The sequence below is a fragment of the Chlorocebus sabaeus genome, chromosome 5 (assembly GCF_047675955.1).
Source record: "Chlorocebus sabaeus isolate Y175 chromosome 5, mChlSab1.0.hap1, whole genome shotgun sequence".
Lineage (NCBI taxonomy): Eukaryota > Metazoa > Chordata > Mammalia > Primates > Cercopithecidae > Chlorocebus > Chlorocebus sabaeus.
Window position 1 is genome coordinate 53,967,348 of NC_132908.1, and position 20,321 is coordinate 53,987,668.

General features: G+C 50.1%; 1 protein-coding gene and 1 pseudogene across 1 annotated transcript in view; both read left to right on the forward strand.

The window, feature by feature from the left end:
* Positions 1-16,609, forward strand: part of SLC12A3 (solute carrier family 12 member 3) — a 52,919-nt gene extending 36,310 nt beyond the window's left edge. The window contains exons 23-26 of the mRNA XM_007993386.3: positions 2,269-2,355; positions 5,126-5,261; positions 7,168-7,235; positions 15,955-16,609. Coding sequence (XP_007991577.1) covers positions 2,269-2,355; positions 5,126-5,261; positions 7,168-7,235; positions 15,955-16,096 — 433 coding nt within the window. The 3' untranslated portion in view covers positions 16,097-16,609. The remainder of the gene's footprint in view (positions 1-2,268; positions 2,356-5,125; positions 5,262-7,167; positions 7,236-15,954) is intronic.
* On the forward strand, positions 8,689-10,843 carry LOC103233510 (small ribosomal subunit protein eS24-like; annotated as a pseudogene).
* Positions 16,610-20,321: the final 3,712 nt, after the last annotated feature.

Genomic DNA, 20,321 nt, shown 5'->3' on the forward strand with positions numbered 1-20,321 from the left:
TTGACTTCTCTATGATCTCCAAAAAGTAAATAAGATACGAGATTGCTCTGCAGTCTCTGCTTCCTGTGCTGGCTCTGAATGGAAGCTGGGTTCAGTAGGTTTGGTATAGCTCAAAGCTATGGCAGCCTGGGTCAACAGCATGCCCTTGGCGGGAGGGTTATGTAACCCTTCCTCTGCCTCCCTCTGTCCCTTGATGGGCCACATCCTCTGCTCTCCACATAATCCTGGGGCAAATCTATGCTGCCCTTGCCTAGGCACAGCCCAGGCCTGCCAGCCTCCGCTGCTACTGCACACCAAGCAAATCTACCCACGGCTCTGCTTTCAAAATTTCCCTCCCCAAGATCAGGGACCAGCAGCGGCTTGACTGCTAGGCCCCAGCCTGTTCCTCCAGGCTTGTCTCCCATTTCTTCTTCTCTCCCAGCACACTCCGTGCATCCCAGCCAGCTCCTCACTGCCCTGTTTCACCCCCTGCACCCCGATGCCTTCCCTCATTTTGACTGTTCCCCACCAACCAGTCCAGTGGTCCCTAACCAGGCTGGCACATCGGAATCACATGGGGCATTGCCCAAACTACGTCCTTCCCCGGGCTTCTGACTCAATGCTGGGCAAGGGGGTGGGGGAGGGCTCAGGCAGGTGTATTTTTTTGTTTGTTGGTTTGTTTTTGTTTTGTTTTTTGAGATGGAGTCTTGCTCTGTCACCCAGGCTGGAGTGCAGTCATGTGATCGCAGCTCACAGCAACCTCCGCCTCCTGGGTTCAAGTGATTCTCCTGCCTCAGCCTCCTGAGTAACTGGGACTACAGGCACCTGCCACCACACCCGGCTAATTTTTTTTTGTATTTTTAGTAGAGATAGGATTTCACCGTGTTAGTCAGGATAGTCTTGATCTCCTGACCTCATGATCCGCCCACCTTGGCCTCCCAAAGTGCTGGGATTACAAATGTGAGCCACTATGCCCTGCCAGGTGTATTGTTTTTTGTTTGTTTGTTTTGAGATGGAGTCTCGCTCTGTTGCCCAGGCTGGAGTGCAATGGCACAATCTCAGATCACTGCAACATCCACCTCCCGAGTTCAGGCAATTCTCCTACCTCAGCCTCTCGAGTATCTGGAATTTTAGGTGCATGCCACCACACCTGGCTAATTTTTGTATTTTTAGTAGAGATGGCATTTTGTCATGATGGCCAGGCTGGTCTCGAACTCCTGACCTCAGGTGATCCATCTGCCTCAGCAGGTGTGTATTCTCAGGTGTAATCTCAGCACCCAAAGTGCTGGGATTACAGGTGTGAGCCACCACGCTCAGCAGGCATATTGTTTTGAAGGCTCCTTGGGTGATTTCAGTGTAGACCCTCCCCTGCCCCACCCGCTTTGGCCTGTAACAGTCCTACCCCTCATTCACCATCCAGCCGGACTGCCACCTCTGCGAAGTCTTCTCTGACGGCTACACACCACAGTGGGCTTCTCCTTCCCTGTTAGATGCAAAGTCAGCGCCGTCTGTCTTGCTACTCCTGGTTCTGTACCTAGTTTCTTGTGTGTTATCTTTGCTTCCTCAGCCACTCTAGAATTTCCTTTATTCAACTTTCCTGTCCCTTAGACCTTTGTTACTCAAAGTGTTGTCTGTGGACCAGCAGCATTGCATCCCTGGGAGTGTATTACAAATGCAGAATCCCAGGCCCCACGCCAGACCAGCTGAATCAGAATCAGCATGGTAACAACATCCTCAGCAGCTGCATAGACATGTGAAAACTTGGGGTGCACTGGTACAGAGATGGCCACCAGATACTTGGGAAAGTCTGGTCAATTACTTTTCCATTTCACTTGTCATCATCTACCCCATTTTATGGGTATTCGTTTCCTGTCTGCCCCTACCCCTATGTTCCACAAGGGCAGGCTTTAATCTGTTTTCCTCACTGCTATGTAGTCAGTAGGTGCTCAGTAAAAATGAGTTGAATGAATGAATACATTTTTAAAACTCTCAGGCTGGGCATGGTGGCTCCCGCCTATAATGCCAGCATTTGGGAGACCGAGGCAGGATCACCTGAGGCTAACATGGCAAAACCCTGTCTCTACTAAAAATACAAAAATTAGCCAAGCACGGTGGCACACATCTGTAATGCCAACTACTTGGGAGGCTAGGGCATGAGAATCACTTGAACCTGGGAGGCAGAGGTTGCCGTGAACCGAGATTGCACCACTACACTCCAGCCTGGGAGACAGAGCAAAACTCTGTCTCAAGAAAATGTGATAACAATAAACCTCTCCATGTGTCCTCCAGGATCATTTCTCTGCTGAGCAAGTTCCGACTGGGATTCCATGAAGTCCACATCCTCCCTGACATCAACCAGAACCCTCGGGCTGAGCAGTAAGTTCTGTTTTGGGGCTTCCAGGCAGAAGGGCCAGCTGTATGCCTGAAGACCCCTCTGCCGGCTGCCCCCTTTTTCCTGGATAGGCTGGGAGCAAGGGGCTCTCCTCCAAGCCCTTCCTAGATGTGTCAGAGGGCACAACTTCTGCAGTGGCTGTGGCCGGGGCATATCCCCTCCCTGGGGCTGAGGGGACCCTGGGCAAGGCGGCTGCAGCCCCTGACGTTGTGTTAACACATTGGTGCTGGGAGTGGGGAAATGGTGAGTGACCTGGGCAACAACTTCCTTCCTCCTTCCACGCGAGGGCAAGAGCACAGACTTTAAGCAAACCCCTGTGTGAATTTGTAGCAATGACCAACGGTAGGTTCAGCAGGGGCTGTTTGCTTTCCAAATGGTATAACTTCATCTTCTTCAAATAAGACACTTACAAACGGGATTTGCATTTTGTCAATCAGTGTGCATGAGGTTTTCCAGGACTCTCTCCTCACTAAAGTATGTCTCCTCCTGACCTCCTAGCCCTAACTTTTCTCTTACCTCTCCCAGCCATAAGGATGTCCCCCACGGACAGGGAAGGAAATCAAGACAAGCAGAAAGGAGCTGTGTAATAGTGATGGATACATTGGCTCCAACCATTTATTAGGAGCTGTGCTCAGTGCTGCAGAGGCAGAGATGAGGAATCTGCAGCCCCATCCTCCAAGCATAGCTGCAGCCTGGTGCATGCCAAGGGCAGTCGCAATGCTGCAGAGACAGATCAGGGTGTCAAGGAGAGTAGGGTTGTCTCTGTTGGTGGAAAAGCAAAGCCTTGAGAAAGGCTGGCCTCGATGATCAAAAAGAGATGGGTGAGATCTTCCAGACAGAAGAGACAGCAGGAGCAACATACAGACCCCATCTAGCATCTGATATTTATTTATTTATTTATTTATTTATTTATTTATTTATTTATTTATTTGACAGAATCTTGCTCTGTCACCCAGGCTGGAGTGCAATGGCACGATCTCAGCTCACTGCAACCTCTGCCTGCCAGGTTCAAGCGATTCTTCTGCCTCATCCTCCCGAGTAGCTGGGATAATGGCGCATGCCACTGTGCCCAGCTAAATTTGGTATTTTTGGTAGAGACGGGGTTTCACCGTGTTGGCCAGGCTGGTCTCAAACTCCTGACCTCAGGTGACCCACCTGCCTTGGCCTCCCAAAGTGCTGAGATTACAAGCGTGAGCCACCGTGCCCAGCCTAGCATCTTATTTTAAAAATCCCCTCCATTGACCTTTCATCTGCCTCCAGCTCCCGGACTATTTCTCTCCTTGGCACAGCCAGACTCCAGGATGTTTGCACTTTGTCGACACCTGCTCCCCTCCCCTAATCTTCCCGCTCCCAACCCACTGCCCCCGCTGTCTGAGACCACTTTTGCCAGCATCATCAGTGACCTCCACGTTGCCACACCCACGGAGGTCATTTCTGTCCTCTCTCTCCACCTTTCAGCTGCACTTGACAGTGATCCTTCTTAAGATTGTGCTTCTTTTGGCTTCCAAGACACCCCCTCCATTGGTTTCCTCCTGCATCAGGGGCCCTTCCTGCAGTTCCTCTGTTGGCTCTTCCTCCTTGACCTCACTTTCCCTTGCTGGCATCCTTGGGGTTCGGCCCTGACCCTCTTTCCTTCTCTCCCTTTACTCTGTCCCAGGTGAGCTCATCCATCCCTGTGGCTTCAGATAGCAGATGGCATCATCTGAATGCCGATCAGCCCTACATCTCTTTTTTTTTTGAGGCAGAGTCTCACTCCATCACCCAGGTTGGAGTGCAGTAGTTCCATCTCAGCTCACTGCAACCTCCGTCTCTCAGGTTCAAGCGATTCTCCTGCCTCAGCCTCCTGAGTAGCTGGGATTACTGGCATGTGCCACCACCCCTGGCTAATTTTTGTATTTTTAGTAGAGACGGGGTTTCATCATGTTGGCCAGGCTGGTCTTGAACTCCTGACCTCAGGTGATCCACCTGTGTCGGCCTCCCAAAGTGCTGGGATTACAGGTGTGAGCCACCGTGCCCGGCCCCAACCCTAAATCTCTGTCTTTAATGATGTGAATCATGTCGCACAGAAGACCCCCTAGCAGCTTCTGGTCTCACTTGGAGCAGATAGGGAAGCCCTGCGCTACTGGGCCCTCACTGCCTGCCTGTCCTCACCTCCTCCCACCCTTCCCTGCACTCACCTCCCTCCAGCACACAGGCTCCTTCACTGCTCCTCATATGAGCCAAACACGCTCTGCCTTGGGGCCTCTGCATGTTCAGTTCTGTTCGCTTCAGCACCCCCTGTCCCATGCACAGCTGGCTTTGCAAGGACAGACTTCCTTCAGGTCCCAGAAGGGCCTTCCCCACCCGTTATTCTTTGTCCCAGTACTTGGTTGTCCCTTCATAAAGCTGCCACTTCACATTTATTTGCTACTTACTTATTACCGTGGCTCCATGAGGACTGGGGCACGATCTGATTTGGTCACTGTTGTGTAAGATGGAGCCTGGTACAGAATCATGCTCTGTAAATACCTGCTGGATGGTCGGGTGGGTCGCAGGTCAGTGGTTGTGAGCAACTTGTGAAAGTCCAGTTGGATGCCAGACCCAGCCTTCAGAGCTGAATTCAACATGGAGACCACTTCGTAAATGGCACTGTCTGGTAGGTTTCAGCCTGAAAATGGGAGCTGTGGCACCAATGCCAGCTCCCTGCAGGGACCTAGCACCCCTGGAGATGGGGTTATCATCTCAGCCGGCCTCAACCCACTCTCTTGTCCCCAGCACCAAGAGGTTTGAGGACATGATTGCACCCTTCCGTCTGAATGATGGCTTCAAGGATGAGGCCACTGTCAACGAGATGCGGCGGGACTGCCCCTGGAAGATCTCAGATGAGGAGATGAGGAAGAACAGAGTCAAGGTGTGGGAGAGGGGTGGGGGTGGGAAATACGACACATCACTGAGTCAGGGATGGGTGTCCCGCATGTCTTGAACTCCCCCAGCCCCTCCCCTCAATCCTCCACCCTGCCTTCCACTCCGGCCCCTGAGGGATCCTCAAACCACAGTCGCTCAGGCTGCTGGGTAACCTGGCTGTGGAGCTCAGTGCTATCCTTCACCTGGGAGCCTGGTCCTCCTGCCCATCTTGAGTGAGCTCTGGCAGTGGGCATGACTGCCCAGAGTCCTCCTCCCTCTCCTCCCCACTTCCTCTATGCCGAGTGGAAGAGATTCCTGAGACTCATGGTGACGGCCAAGGTATAATCTGTCCTGTTAGGCCAGGCGTGGTGGCTCACCCCTGTAATCCTGGCACTTTGGGAGGCTGAGGCAGGTAGATCACTTGAGGTCAGGAGTTCATGACCAGCCTGGCCAACATGGTGAGACCCCATCTCTACTGAAAACACACAAAAAAATTAGCTGGGCATGGTGGCAGGCGCTTGTAATCCCAGCTACTTGGGAGGCTGAGGCAGGAGAATCACTTGAACCTGGGAGGGAGAGGTTGCAGTGAGCCAAGATCGTGCCATTGCATTCCAACCTGGGCAACAGAGTGAGACTCCATCTCAAAAAAAAAAAAAAAAATTGTCCTGTGTGCCACCACAGCTGCCTGACCTTCCCTGCTTAGCCTCTATAGACCCTACCCTTGCCACAGCTCAGAGCCATGGTGCCCCTTCCTGGACAGCACCTTCAGAACTCTAAGGGCTAAGAGAGGGTGTGGCCTCCTCCTGTAGCTGTGCTGTGACTGTGTCAAGGTGGAGTGGGCTCTAGGAGTGCGGGCGATGGAGTCAGGGGGCGGGTCCCACTTCTACCCCCAGTGTCAGTCATTCTCCACCACGAGAGATTTTACCCCCTGGGGGACATTTGGCAACCTCTGGAGACATTTTTGCTTGTCACAACTCGGGGGTGGGGGTTGCTACTGTCAGGCAGTGAGGAGAGACCTGGGATGCTGCCAAACATCCTACGACGTGCAGGACACTTCCCATAGCAAGGACTTGTACGCCCCAAATAACTACAGTGCAAGGTCTGGAATCCCTTACCCAGGTGAACTCCCTTCCCCTCGGTCTCCTGGTCTCCAGGATAGGGCATCCGTCCGTGATCAGTGCCTGCGTGTCAATCATTTCTGAACAATTTGAGATAGGCCTTGGGTTGGAAGGAGTCTCCCACCCCCAGCCCAGTCCCACGCAAGCTCTGGGGACTTCCCTAATCTGTCAGCCCCGAGACCCTGCCCCAAAGGGCCCACGCAGCCATCTGGCTCTTTGGAAAATGCTGAATAAAACCTCATGTTTGAAGGAGACCTTCCAATACTCTGTTACAGAAGAAGTGGGGCGACCTGTCTCTGCTCCTAGCTCACCTGTCTTTTCTGGAGTATTTTTCGTGTACCAGGCCCTCTGCCGGGTGCTTTTCCATAGGTTGTCTCATTTGATTTTCCCCAAATTCCCCTGGAGAAGGTACCATCATACCCATTTTACAGATGAAGGCAATGAAGGCCAGGGAGGCAACCTGACTTGTTCAAGTTCTGCCTGCTATGAAATGTGAGAGCTGAGATCTGAACCTAGTAAGGTGTTCTTTCTTTCCTCTACCCCACTGGTTATGGCCATAAAGTCAGGCAAGGAAAAACCACGGAAGGCTTCTTGGCGGAGGTGAGCTTGGTGCTCCATTACTCTGAGGGTCCCCTTCTTCCTGGAGGAAGGAGAGTCTATACGAATTTATGAGGCAGGAGAGTCTACAAGTAAATCGTTAAACCAGTTGAAAATATTAACGAGGCCATGGACGTGGTGAAGGGTCGAGTGACCTTGAGGATATGGGAAGTGACTACTCGACTTTCTCCCGCCCAGTCCCTTCGGCAGGTGAGGCTGAATGAGATTCTGCTGGATTACTCCCGAGACGCTGCTCTCATCGTCATGTAAGTAGTACCTGGCTGGTGGGAGGACCAGTCTGTCAAGAGTCAGGTGTCTCAGCTCTGGGAAGGGGCTCAGCGGGGGCACCACAGAGGACCCGAGCCTTCCTCTGGGAAGCAGAAGGGCCAAAGTTCCCATAAACATAGCCCTGGTGATTCTCAGCATGTGGCTGGGTCTGAGCCCGGCCTATACCTGAGCTCCAGCTGGGAGAGGTCGAGGGCCTCACGTGTCCCAGGCATCAGTGACTGCCCCTTGTCATTGCTTTTTCCTGATGGCTAGCTTTTCCTACCAAATTTCACTTGGCAAAGAGGGAACCCAGCTCTTTCCAGAGGGACATTGACTCCTGGTTGTTCAGGAATCACTTGGCCCTCCTTGGCTATCGGCCATTCCCAACTGATGTTGGTTCCAAGCCTAAGCAACAGAAACAGAGGCCTACCCCAGCCCTGGCTATTCCTACTGGACCCACGTCCAGTTCTGAGCCACCCCTGGGGTGTGTTAGCCAGGGCTGAGCAAGCAGAATGTGGGATGGAAGTGACAGCTATGCACCTAAGGTCTCAGGGTGGCTCTGCTCTCTCTGAGGCCTGTAAGAAGAACATGATCAGCCAGGCGCGGTGGCTCACGCCTGTAATCCCAGCACTTTGGGAGGCTGAGGCAGGCGGATCACCCGAGGTCAGGAGGTCGAGACCAGCCTGACTAACATGGAGAAACCCTGTCTCTACTAAAAATACAAAATTAGCTGGGCATGGTGGCACATACCTGTAATCCCAGCTACTCGAGAGACTGAGGCAGGAGAATTGCTTGAACCTGGGAGGCAGAAGTTGCAGTGGCCAAGGTCGCACCATTTCACTCCAGCCTGGGCAACAAGAGTGAAACTCTGTCTCAAAAAAAAAAAAAGAAAGAAAGAAAGAAGAAGAAGAACATGAGCAGCCAAGCCCTCAGCTCAGGGGACAAGGGGTCTTTGCCAAGGCAAGTAACTGGCCTGTCCTGCATTTCCTGGGGGCCAACCACCTGGGAATCAGACAGAAGGGATCTTTCGGCTCTGGTGGTGCAACCCACTCCCAGACCTGTCACCATCTGACCCGGACTGCAGATGCCAGGTTCTGCAGGACAGCCGAAACGTCCGTGGACTCTGCTTGTTCATATCCTGAAGCCAGGATCAACTACACAATTTGCAAGGCCTAGGACAAAACGAAAATGTGGGGCATCTTGCGCAGAATATATTAAGAAGGCCAAGATGTGGCCTTCCCTTTCAAAGCAATCTCCCTTACATTCTCACATAGGATGTATGGAATTTGTTTTTTAAAAAATCTCATGGTGGTGGAAAGGAGGAGGGGTGGGGGTTCAACACAACTGATGATAGGTTGTTCATTGATGTAGACAGATGATGATGTGGGCATGAAACTTCAGGGTATCATTTTTCAACATTTACCTGTTTGAACATTTCCATAAATCTGCAAAATGCGTCCTGCCTTGGAGAGCAACCACAAGTGCCTCATCAAGCTTGCTTTTCTATGGCAAGAAGGTCCCCAAAAACCTGTCACCACACGCTGTTCTAGGAAGATGTGCTCAGATAGGAGGGATCCTTCAGCTCTGGTGATAGAACCCATTCCCAGACTTGTCACCATCTGATCTGGACTGCAGATGCCAGGATCTAAGGATCTTAGATTCATGAGAGGACACCTCAGAACAAGTGGTCCATTGAGGGTGATAAAAGCAACTCAAACTTATGTTCCCACTACTTCTGTTGCTTGAGTACTATGTAAGTTGCATGCATCCCTTACTGCTGTGTCTGCAATACCCTCTTTCAGGAGTGCACCGGCAATGTTTCTTTTAGGTAGTGTAAGTGCCCCTTTGAGAAGATCAAAACAGCAAATGGGTTCAGACTGAAAATGGCCAATGGCTTCTAGCAGATAAGTAGATAAAGCTTGAGGATATGCATCCTCCTAGGTCTCACCAAAGGCTAGCAGCTAAGCAACCAGTTTGGAGACCTGACCTGGAGGTTTCTGCACCTCCAGTCTGTCTTAAGATGTCCATGAGGGTTTTTCCTCCCTGGCTGTCTGAGGATTGACTGCCATCACGAATGAATCAGTAAGTATCCAAACTAGGAAGGTCATGATCAACTGACTACTTCAGAGGAAACAAATGGTCATCTATGTCCTTCACCTGGGAAGGCAACCATACCTAAGATAGAAATTCAGGACAAACTAGCCAAAATGTACAAGACCACACTGAATATCATCTATGCATTTGGATTTAGAACTAATTTTGGTGGTGGGAAAACAACTAGCTTTGGCATAATTTATGATTCCTTGGATTATGCAAAGAAAAGTAAACCCAAACATAGACTTGAAAGACATGGCCTGTGTGAGAAGAAAAAGACCTCAAAAAAACAATGAAAGGAATGCAAGAACAGAATGAAGGAAGTTACGGGGACTGTAAAGGCCACTGTTGGTGGCAAAAGGTGGGCTGGAGATTGGATCACAGCCAAAGGAGTAAAGGGGCAGCAGTGATGTTATCTGCGGCCATTGTGGATTTTCTACAAGAAGATTAATAAACTAAAAACTCTCATGTGAAAAAAGATGCCCAGGAGAATTCAAAAGGCACTAGCACCAGTTACTCTTCATTGACAGGACAGAGGTAAAATTTTTGCTTTTACCAGTTAGCGGAATTTGTCACCAGGAGAGTGGTTCAGGCAATTAGAAACGTGCTTGGGGCTGGGTGCGGTGGCTCACGCCTGTAATCCCAGCACGTTGGGAGACCAAGGCAGGTGGATCACTTGAGGTCAGGAGTTTGAGACCAGCTTGGCCAATATGGTGAAACCCCATCTCTACTAAAAATGCAAAAAATCAGCCAGGCCTGGTGGTGCACACCTGTAATCCCAGTTACTCGGGAGGCTGAGACAGGAGAATTGCTTGAACCTGGGAGGCAGAGGTTGCCGTGAGCCAAGATCATGCGACCGCACTCCAGCCTGGATGACAGAGCTAGAATCGTGCTTAGATAATACTCAAATGCTACTTCCATACACTAAAGCAGTTTTCAGGAATCATGTCTTAGAACATTCAGGCTGGTATAGCAAAATACCATAGGCTGGGCTTATCAATAACAGAAAGGTATTTCTCTAGAGGCTGGGAAGTCCTAGATCGAAGCTTGGTAAATTCAGAGTCGGAGGCAGGGCTGCTTTCCTGACTCATGGATGGGCCTCCTTGCTGTGTCCTCACTTGGTGGAAGGAGCCAGGGGGCTCTCTGGGGCCTCTTTATAAGAGCTCTAATCCTATTCATAGGTCACAGGGCTCCACTCTCATAACCTCATCATCTCCCAAAGTCCCCACCTCCTAAAACCATCACCCTGGGGATATGGATTTCAACGTGTGAATTTTGGGGGGACGTGAATATTCAGACTGTAGCAAATGGTTCTGACTTATAGTTTCTGTTCTTCCCAGTTACTGCCTAGGTGCCAGTAGACAGTAGAGCATGCAGAATTCTTCATGATTCCTAATATCCTATGCAGTGTGCAAACCCTTCTTAGCAGATGAGTGTAAGAGCACAGAAGTCTAACAACAGACCAGAAACAGACCATTGTCAGTCTGCCCCTGGGACACAGTATTCCTCATACCCTGATGTCCCTAATGCCAGTGTGTGCTTTATTTATTTTTTTTTAAAGAATGATTGCATTTATTTCTCAGATAATGATATAACTTTTTTTTTTTTTTTTTTTTTTTTTTTTTTTTGAGACAGAGTCTCACTCTGTCGCCAAAGCTTTAGTGCAGTGGTGTGATCTCAGCTCACTGCAACCTCCGCCTCCTGGGTTCAAGTGATTCTCCTGCCTCAGTCTCCCAAATACTGCCACCTTACCCGGCTAATTTTTTGTATTTTTAGTAGAGATGGGGTTTCACCATGTTGGCCAGGCTGATCTCGAACTGCTGACCTCAGGTAATCCACCCACCTCAGCCTCCCAAAGTGCTGGGATTACCTGGTGCCCGGCCGCAGATAGTGATATAATTTATAGTGTAGTCAATTGGGTTGAACTGTCACTTGCAACACTTTCTTGTGTGACTTAAACAAGGCATTTAAAAAAAAAAAAAGAATGTCAAGATGGTGACAGCAGGGCATTAGACAAACAAGGGACCCTCCTGAGCAGAAGGCCCCATGTGACTGTGCTGGTTGCACACTGAGGCAGCTGGCTCCGCCCAGAACAATGCTTCCTGGGGCTTTAGGGACATATTTTTTTTTGTACAAAGAAAGTGCTCCATGTTTCCTTGGAGAACAGCGATAAGGAAAGGGGCTGGGCTTATCTCCAGACCTCTTGCCAACACCTAGCAGAGAATGTTCCTAGGGCAAGGTTGGTCCAGGGTGAGGGCTGGGTCCGAGTGCAAGACAGTGGAAATGGCTTCGTCCTGGGATGCCTCCCCAGACTCTTCCTTGGGTATGGTGCCTGCTGGGTGTGCATGGGTGTGCCAGACCACAGCTTGACATGCCACCTCTGTTCAGAGAGGCATGTGGGCATTTTGTCTATGCCATTAGCCCACTGTGTGGCCTTGGGTAAGACCCCATATCTCTCTAGCCTCAGTTTCCCTAATTATAAATAGTTAACAAAAGTATTTCCAAGATTCTCTTTCATGCTAACATGCTGTGATTCTAAGTTTATTTGTCATTAAAATGAGTCAATCTCAGCTGGGCTTAGTGGCTTATGCCTATAATCCCAGCACTTTGGGAGGCTGAGGCTGAAGGATTGATCAAGCTCAGGAGTTGAAGACCAGCCTAGTAAGACCCTGTCTGTACCAAAAAAAAAAAGATAAGAAAAAGAAAAAAAAGAATCAGTCTCTCAGTCTCTTAAGCCATAAGATGAAGAATTTCATCCCAGGAGGTGACCATCTGTTGGAATCTCTCCCTTCCGATCCCCCATCCCCACCACCGTCCCCCAAACTCACAGGGAAAACCAATCCCCCACCCACCAGCCTTTGTGGGATTTGCCGATACAAGTAATTATAAATCCAGTGACCCAAGAAAAGACCCCTGCCCAGGGCGTCCCACCCCATGCCAGTAGCTACAGCTGTTGCCCAAAGAGGCCCCAGCTATTGGGCCACGTCCACCGGGAGGACAGAGCAGCTGCATCTTTCCATCACTAATCTCCAACCTGGAGCCATGCCTAGTGTTTCTCTACAAGTTCAGTCAGAGGGTCTGCTTCATCAGAACTACCAGGGGACTGTGGAAAATGCAAGTTCCTCAGTGCCTTCCAGACCAGGCTCTAGGGTGGAGCCCAGAAATTCTGAGGAAGGGGAAAAAAAAAATCTCCCAAGCCTTCGTGAAATGATTAGATCACATTGTCTAGCATTTGGGAGAGCGTGCTTGGAGCATTTTCTAGAGCGGGTTTGAGGCAGCACTTGGTCGACTGCTGTTCACTAATCAGTGGGTTATCAAATGGCCCCAGGTTTGAGCTCAGCTACCCCAGCACAGCTGATAAACCAGCCTCATAAAGAGCCCAACAACCTTTGACTAGCCTAGCAACATATTCCTGTTGGGTCCAGATGCCTCTTTTTTTCTAAAAACACTCCCTCCTCAAAGCCAAACAGCAATAATCAAAATAGTAATAATCAACATTGCATTTTATGGCTTGGGCCTCTATATGATACTCAAGGCATTAGGCCTTATGAATTTGCAAAGCCCTAATTTTAAGACAGCGTCTCACTCTGTCACCCAGGCTGGAGTGCAGTGGCAGGATCTCAGCTCACTGCAACCTCTTTGTTTTTTGTTGTTGTTGTTGTTGTTTTTGTTGTTGTTTTTTCTCTTTTGGGGCCTCTTTGGTCCTATAATTTTCTTTGTTTTTGAGGCGGGGTCTTACTCTGTCACCCAGGCTAGAGAGCACTAGTGAGATCTCAACTCACTGCAACCTCCACCTCCCAGGACTCAAACAATCCTCCTACCTCAGCCTCCAGAGTAGCTGGGACTACAGGCACATGCCACCAGGCCTGGCTAGTTTTTTGTATTTTTTATGGAGACAGGGTTTTACCATGTTGGCCCAGGCTGATCTCCAACTCCTGAGCTCAAGCAATCTACCTGCCTTGGCCTCCCAAAATGCTGGGATTACAGGCATGAGCCACTGTGCCTGGCCTCAAAACTCTATTATAATCACCCCCTCACTCCTACTTTAGAGATGAGGAAGCAGCTTCAGAGGAGTTAAGCAGCTTGGCCAGGGTCTTGCAGACAGGAAGTGGGAATTGCATCTGGAGCTTGTGACTGTGGTTCTGATACAGGGCTGTCTTTCACATCTAGGTTAGATCTGAAGCCGCCTTTCTTTGTGGCTAAGAGATGTAATTCTGAAAAAAAAAAAAAAAATGTTCCTTTGTTCTGGAACAGCTTTATTTCTGAAGATTAGTAGCTCAAGGCGTGCACATCCTATGAGCAGGAATACAGCACGTCAGTGATTGGTGTGGGGGCGGGGTGATTTTAAAGACAGCTGTCTCTTGGACAGGTGGACAGGCTCTGTTGGGGGAGGGAACTCCATGCCGAAGCTTAAAAGTCCACCGCAGGGGTGATGGGTGTTCCCCACCCCCATGATGCAGACACCATTTCTCTCGTGGCCTTTGACGTTTCTGAATTCAGCCCCTGAAATCGTGTGCTGCTTCCTGGATGGCGTTGTCTGCCTCTTGCATAACTGATCGGTCAGGAGAGTTTGGTTTCAGTAGTCCTATGTCCCTTTCCCCCGGAAAGTCACTAAGTATTTGAACTCAGATGACTATAGCTTAATGAAATGGCCTTGGGTCAACCCGCCTTCCCTAATTTTTGAGACCTTTTTTGTTTGTTTGTTTTGAGACAGTGTCACTCTGTTGCCCAGGCTGCAGTGCAGTGGCACAATCACGCTCACCGCAGCCTCGACCTCCCAGGCTCAAATGATCCTCCTGCCTCAGCTTCCTGAGTAGCTGGGACCACAGGCGTGCGCCATCATGCCCAACTATTTTTTGTATTTTTTGTAAAGACAGGGTCTCACCGTGTTGCCCAGGTTGGTCTCAAACTCCTGAGCTCAAGTGATCCACCCGCCTTCGGCTCCCAAAGTGCTGGGGTTACAGGTGTGACCACGCCCGGCCCAGGACATTGCTTTTTAAAGGCGGATAGGGCTTGTCCCAGGTGAAGCTTTGTGGATGGAACTTCAAGTATGACATAGCTGTTTAGGATCCCAGTTACCCTTCTCAGAGGAGGTTGGAGTTGCTGTGAGCAGAGGCTGCTGAGGAGGGAAGATGCCAAGACCTCAGTTCAAGTTCCAGCTTTGCCGCCACTGGCTTAGCTGTCACATGCTGGTCAGGACTAAGTGCTGATGACAGCTGCTGACCTTACGGAGCGCTCACTGTGTGCCAGGCATTGTGCTGTGCCTGTGTGTGCTTTGCCGGCTTTAGCGTCGCAAACATCCTGAGAGGGAGGTTTTTGTGTTCTTGCTTTAGAGAAGAGAAACTCTGCAAAGGTCATCTGGCTGAGGAAGTGGCAAAGCCACGACTCAGATGCCAGAACCTGGCTCTGATCCCAGCGCTCCAGCATCCTCCTCCTGCCCCAGTTCCCCCAGCTGTGAAGGAGCACGGTGCTGCGGGCCCTGCCCATTCCCTAGGGGGATGTACTTGGGGAAAACAGACATTCAAGTGAGTCGCATGGAAGGTGCTGGTGCTTCAACTTCACGTGGCACCAGCTGGACCTGGGAGACTCTGCTGGAGCTCAGAGACCCTCCCGAAGCCCAGAGCTGGGCAGCTGTGGCCATCCCAATGCATTTTTGGAATTCTCCAGATAGCAGAAAAGTCACTTCTTGAAATAGTTGGAAGACATGGCTGAACAGCATTCCCAGGGCATCTTTTTATTCACGCAGCATTTCGCAGTTAAGAGAAGGGGCCTCCCCATAGGCAGTGGTGGAGTCTTGCTCCCAGGGCCTCCTGCACAGGGCAGGAGGCAGGACAGGAACACTGAGCTGGACAATGAATGAATAGGAACATATCACATTGCTGTGGCCACAGGCTGGCACAGGGCTGAAGAGGCAAGCCTGGCATGAAGTGGGTGGCCTGATGGGAAAGGGTCGCCCACTTAACAAATATATAACTGAGCCCGACTGTATCAGACTGTGTTCTGGGCACTGGGAAAAGAGGGGTGAACAAGACAGATCCAGCCTGCTTGTGAGCGAACATTCTAATGTGGGGAGACAAGCACATAAATCAGAAGATGCTGTTGGGACTGTGCAGGGCTCTGAAGACAGTAAAGTGGGATGATGTGAGGAAGAGGCGTGGGCGGCCTGCCCTGGAGAAGTGACCAGGGAAGGAGGTAGGTGAACTTGCCTGACTCAAAGGAAGTGACCAGGTGCAGAGCTGGGGCTGCTCTTCCCGCTGGGTGGGGAGAACGTCAAGTGCAAAGGTTGGAGGCAGAAGTGAGCTTGGCGTTTTTTTAGGAATGGAAAGAAAGCCACAGGGCATCGGGGATGAGCAAGGCGAGGGTGGGAAGAGGTGAGGTCGTGGGCTTGGCAAGGACTAGATCCCACGGGGCTTGTGGGCCATGACTTTGTTTGGAAACGCTTCACGGCAGAAGGTCCATTCTGGGTCATGTTTGTGCGGAAAGTGGGGAGGTCATTCTTAGGGTGGGTGGAAGGAGCTCTGAGGGACAGTAAACAGACTCGCTGTTCTGAAAACAAACCAGAAGCTGGGCGTGTGGAGAGGACCCATGGTAATCTCTCCTCTGCCACTTTTTCATGCTTTGCAGCACTTTGCCCATAGGGAGGAAGGGGGAGTGCCCCAGCTCTCTGTACATGGCGTGGCTGGAGACCCTGTCCCAGGACCTCAGACCTCCAGTCATCCTGATCCGAGGAAACCAGGAAAACGTGCTCACCTTTTACTGCCAGTAACTCCAGGCTTGGCCATCCCTGTCCACGGCTCTGGGTGCGTGGGATGAGCTGGAACTCGGCTGCCTCCAGTCCACAGGGATGAGACTCATGTTGTGTTGCCCTTTAAGTGGCAGCATCTGATGATCTCACCGAAAAAGATGGTAGATTTCCAAATCTGGCTGCACTCCACTTCCTGGGACACATTCTCTCTCTGGGTCTTGATTTTATGGGTGAGAGAAACAGCAGATGGAGCTGCAAGGAAAACTCTCTAAAGGATCCTATTCCTTTTAAACACTTTCTTTTGATTTTGATGACCATTAATTAAGAGTTCAGTCTTTGATTTGTATGTAAATTGGAGTCTAAATGCTGGGTGTGAATCTTGACAGTTTCTACAGAGCTTCCTGGGTGAAAGTTCCTAAACCATGCGCTGCTTCCTCCAGTAGGAGAATGGCAGCCCCACCTGTAGGACCTACAGGTTCTCTAAGGAATGCAGAGCTCTCTCTGAGCCTCCACAGCCAGGCCTTTTTTTTTTTTTTTTTTTTTTTTTTTTGAGATGGAGTTTTTTTTCTCTTGTCACCCAGGCTGGGGTATAATGGCACGATCTCAGGTCACTGCAACCTCCGCCTCCCGGGTTCAAGCATTTCTTCTGCCTCAGCCTCCCAAGTAGCTGGGATTACAGCAACTGCCACCACGCCCAGCTAATTTTTGTATTTTTAGTAGAGACGGGGTTTCACCATGTTGACCAGGCTGGTCTCGAACTCCTGACCTCAGGTGATCCACCCGCCTCGGTCTCCCAAAGTGCTGGGGTTACAGGCCTGAGCCACTGTGCCGGGCCCAGGCAAATTTCTCACTCCTGTCACCTTCAATAATGGGTCTTTGATGTCTTCATTGGTTCTTTAGACGAGGGACTTTTTGAACTTTTTTGGTTGCAACCCACAGTAAGAAATATATTTCACACTGAGACTTGCAACACACACACACAGAAATGGCGAAAACAAAAATGTCACAAAACAATACTTACCCTTCCCTGGGGGACGTCCTCCAGTATGTTCTGTTCTATTTATTTTTCACTGTTGGTTGCAATCCAATAAAATGACTTTGGGATCCACTCATGGGTGGGGACCCACACATTTGAAAGGCATGGCCACCTTTCTGTTGTGCCCTGCATTTGTCCACACACAGGGAGTCCAGCTGAGCTGGGTGTCATTGCCATTTTCCCAGCTCATCTTACGGGGAAGAAAAGCGGATTGACAGAACACATGAGGAGGGGTATTGGTGGCAGGAGAGTCAAAAAAGCATTTTAAAGAAGGGGCAAGGTTGAAGGAGTCTAGTGGCAAGGGGTAAGATTTCAGGCATGGTTAAGAACAGAGGACAAGGATGTTAAGAACAGAGGGATGTAGAGATGGCAAGGTTGGCAAAGATCAGAAAGGCAGGAGCAGGTCCAAGCCAGCTCAAGCCCAGGTGAAAGGAGAGGGGAGGAGGAGCCACCTGCAAGAGATGGAAAGAGCAGGCGGTAGAAGGGGCTGGCAGGGAGGGGCTGTTAAGAGTGGGGTTGGAGGTGGGAGAGAAGCTGGGACAAGGGAGATGGAGAAAGGACCTATACCTGCCTCACAGAAGGCATTCAGGTCACGACACATTGAACATCCCCAGTGTTTGAGCCCCCAAAGCTAGGGTGCAAGAGCACTGGCATCGAATGCCAGTGGGTGAGGCCGAGTGAAAGGGTATTTGCAGCTCTAGACATAACCAAGAAGCATAAAGGTGAGTTGTTTGGTGGTATGACTGCCTGTGCCTTCTTCTGATGGCCCTGGGGTGGCTGAAGGAACAGACACCTTTGGGTTTCGTCAACCTCCTCCAAGACTACTGCAGTGCCTACACTTTAGACTTCAGAAGGAGACTAAAAGACCTGTAGAATTTAGAAGGAGATCTGAAGTCTCCTTTTTGGAGTTACAACCCAAAGGATGTTAGCATTTCTCAGGTCATCCCACTGCAAAGCCCAGAAGGCTTGGGCCTCCCAGGCTGTTCTAAAGCCCCACTGTCTGACTGCCTTAGGGCCTGCTGCGAGGGACTGGGGCCTGGCCAAGCTGACTGGGAACAGCTTTCCTGCTCCGAGGGACCTGGAGGATGGGCCTGCCTCCGAGCCATTGAGCTGGACCCTGGGACAATTCTTAACTCCAGATAAGGGGAAGCATCCATTAGGGAATTTTGGCCTTTCTAGAGCCACATGGAAAACAATTTTCTGGTTCTTCAAACCTCAAGGAGTCCTTGGTCCAAAAAACAGAGAATGTTTTGGCTTTGGGTGTCAAAAAAAAAAAAAAAAATTCATGATGTCAGAAATACTATGTTTTTAACAATAATAATAGCTTTGTTAAAAAAAAAAAAAAGATTTAACAGCGAGGCCATAAACAATGAAATGAATAAAAACTATGGTCACTCAGTCAACGGAACTTATTTGTTTTGGAACACACTGTTTTTCAACTCTGCTGAGTGTTTTGAAAAAAATTAACTATTGTTTTTCCAACCCTGGATTGAACTTTTCTCGGAGCCCCTACTGGTTCTGCAGGCCATAGTGCCAGATTTCGACATAAATATTTATAGGAGCCATTTATTTTCCCTTTGATTCTCTTCCATGCATTTGCAGACTCACGGGGAACCATTTTTGTCAGCCTTTATCAAAGTCTCCCAGCATTTCCCATCTTGCCTGACACAGAGAGGTAACAGGTTGAGTGGAAGGAGCCATGGCGAGGCCACCAGGAGACTGGGATTTGAGTTTCAATGTCTCCCCAAAACTGGCTGTATGACCTCAGATATGCCCCTTCACCTCTCTGGGAGGCCTCCAGTCAATGAAATGAAAGAATTGGACCAGAACAGGTATCCCCAGCCAGCTGACCTGACAGTGACTGCTGTTTGGTCCAGGAGTGGTTGAAAAAAATTGTGGCTGCATCAGGAGGTGGGGGTTAAGGGGAAGGGGTACACATTCCTTGGTCACCCCCAACCCACTACCCTTCCCAGCCCACCACTTTCTACTCCCCTGTGGTGTGAGCCTTTGGATCCAAGGATTTTGAGTTTCTCTAGATCATTATTTGGCCTATTAGGAAAAGAGATATAGGGCCACACTGCCTCTCTGTCCCTGCCTTTGGATGACAAAATGCTTCCTATTTAGGAGTTTGTGCGGTAGGAAGTACTATCCATGAAGCCTTCCCTTCCTCTGTGCTGGCAGAGGAGGGAACCATCAGGGTCAGGGCCAGCCTCAGCCCCAGTGGCCGCCCCAGCAGGGGCTCCTCCCATCTCTCCCCTGGGATCCACTGCCCAGTTAGCTCCCAGTTTTGCCCTCTGCATTTCAGCCTCCAGATTTAGTATCCTCCCTCAGTGCCTGCCCAGACTTGCTATGACTTTGAAGTAATTACAGTACCACCTATTTTTCACCCAATGGGCTCTCTGGGCTCTGCTTACCCAGGCAAAAAGCTGTGGGCCGCCTTAGCACATGGAGAGTCTCAGTGCAGATGAATTTCCTTCTAAACCCCTGCCTGGACTGTCTAGAGTGGTGAGGGGCAGGAGGGGTTCACAGGGATGAGACCAGCTGAATGTTCCAGAAGAACCGCTTGGCTGGGAGGCCTTCAGGCACATGCAAAGCAGCCAGGTTTGGTTCATAGCTGTGTACAGCTCAGGATGTCAGGGAAAAAATGCTGCCAACTCCAAGAATGTTCACAGAAATGGGGCGCAGGAAAGCCCAGCCACCGGCTTCATTGTAATTTCCCACTTGAAGTGAGGTTTCATCCTGTGACCGAAAGCAAAAGTACAACATACGCACCCACTTCCTAAAGGGAGTCATCACAAATACAGTTCTATAAATACTCTCAGAAGAACCACCTGGCTGGGAGGCCAGAGAGCAAAATGTCTGATAGATGAAAGACAGTAGCAAGAAAGGACAAGTGGTTTTATTCTAACTCATAAAAGTTACAAATAAAACATTCTACGTTTGCAAAGGAGGGAGCAAACACATAAGGTCAAGGGTATTAGGAAAGTCTTTATAGGGAACATGGTGTACAAAAGGGGTACACATTCCTTGGCCACCCCCAACCCACTGCCCTTCCCAGCCCACCACTTCCTACTCCCCTGTGGTGTGAGCCTTTGGATCCAAGGATTTCGAGTTTCTCTAGATCATTTTTTGGCCGAATAGGTTCCAGAGATTGGTGGGATTCAATAGAAAGACAGAAATGAGAACTGGGGTGGGAAGAAGGCTTTCTGG